This window comes from Centruroides sculpturatus, unplaced genomic scaffold, assembly GCF_000671375.1.
Source record: "Centruroides sculpturatus isolate CEXI.00-Female unplaced genomic scaffold, Cexi_2.0 scaffold16, whole genome shotgun sequence".
Taxonomy (NCBI): Eukaryota; Metazoa; Arthropoda; class Arachnida; order Scorpiones; family Buthidae; genus Centruroides; species Centruroides sculpturatus.
This window is the reverse complement of record NW_019384548.1, coordinates 1,364,885-1,366,336: the sequence shown is the minus strand read 5'-3', so window position 1 is coordinate 1,366,336 and position 1,452 is coordinate 1,364,885. Positions and strand designations below refer to the sequence as shown.

The 1,452-nt window shown below is 35.7% G+C and overlaps 1 protein-coding gene across 1 annotated transcript in view; it reads right to left on the bottom strand.

Moving 5' to 3' along the window:
* LOC111623565 (uncharacterized RNA-binding protein C3H8.09c-like) overlaps positions 1 to 727 on the bottom strand; it is a 31,731-nt gene extending 31,004 nt beyond the window's left edge. The window contains exons 1-2 of the mRNA XM_023366180.1: positions 708 to 727; positions 360 to 612 (exon numbers count right to left, since the gene is read on the bottom strand). Of these exons, the coding sequence (XP_023221948.1) occupies positions 360 to 606 (247 nt within the window). The 5' untranslated portion in view covers positions 607 to 612; positions 708 to 727. The remainder of the gene's footprint in view (positions 1 to 359; positions 613 to 707) is intronic.
* Between the last annotated feature and the right edge of the window lie 725 nt (positions 728 to 1,452).

Sequence of the window (1,452 nt, the reverse complement as noted above, 5' to 3'; positions counted from 1 at the left end):
ACTGGCTCCCTTTCATGGTCGAATGAGTGTTGCCAGCTAAAACACGTAAAAATAATATTAAAGTAGCCAAGACATAGCCAAATATTGTAGCGCCACATCACTAGCGGACATTTGAAATTTGCCGACTAGGACGGTCGGTTAACCGAGGGGTCGGTTGATCGGGGGGCGGATAATCGAGGTTCTACTGTATTGAAAATATAATTTATAGAATCACAATATTTATAATAAAAAAATACACTAATCAAAATTTCAAAATGAAAAAATTCCGAATGAATGTTAAAAACATCATTCGGAAACAAAGTTAAGACGAAAAAGATTTTTTAATATTTTCGATACTTCACCGTATAAGCAAACTTTACCTAAAACTTGTCCAGCTAAAGTTCTTCCATCTTCTCCCATAATAGCATTTCTTGCATCCCAGGTATCTGTGAATTGCACGAAAGCATAGCCTTTGTGCATAGAAATTCCGATAACAGAACCATATCTCTGAAATACTCTGCCCAGTTCTTCTTTTGTTACTGAATAAGTATTGAGATTACCTACGAAAAGACGCGAATTAACTGATTGTGGGTCTGGGCTATTTGTATGGTTTCCAACTCGAGTCATGGCTATCTGTCAAATAATGATAATTGTAAATAAATATTAAAATCTTATTTATGATTTTATTCAGAAAATACTTTAATAATAAAAATATAAATTATTCTAACCTTTATTTCTTTTAATTTAATAAAATATTATCAAATTTCTCATTAACTGTTTTATAAATGATCCAATAATATACAGTAAAATCGCTACTTAGAGAAAAGATTTGGCCATAGATGGGCCACCGACCACTGGTCGGTGGTTTCGCGTCTCGCCAAAGGGTCTCTCGCCACGTGGAATTTTCTTCACGTTTGGCAAGTGCCAAATCCGACAGAGAACGCTGTTTTTGAGCCAAGATGGCTGCCGAAACAGGTAAGGAACCGACCATGTGTTTGTTCAGTGCCTGAGCCGATTCAGTTTCTATCGGTGACGACTACTGCGAGGACCAAATGGAGAACAAATCATTGAATTTATGTCAAATTCTAGACTATATCGGCGACAGGAAACGTCGTCTTGTAGAAGGTGAAGCCGTTTTGGATGCTGAAACATCGTATTTTGTGGATTAAACTCTAACAACATTGAAGTTCATGTTGTATAAGTGCTGAATGACTCAGCAGGGCAGCCTTCAGATTGGCACTAATTTTATGATAAATAAAACTATGTTTTTATATTAGAACATGGTGTATACTGCTTAAAATATTTAAATACTTCTCATCTGTTAACGTGTAATAAACATGTTACTGTATCACATGTTTACAAAAACCAGACAGCCCCGCTTAGCACGTGTATTCTCCCTGTAATTGAGATGTATTAAAATGACAATATCTGAGATTGCAACACTAAAGCAACAACATGAACTTCAATGTTGTT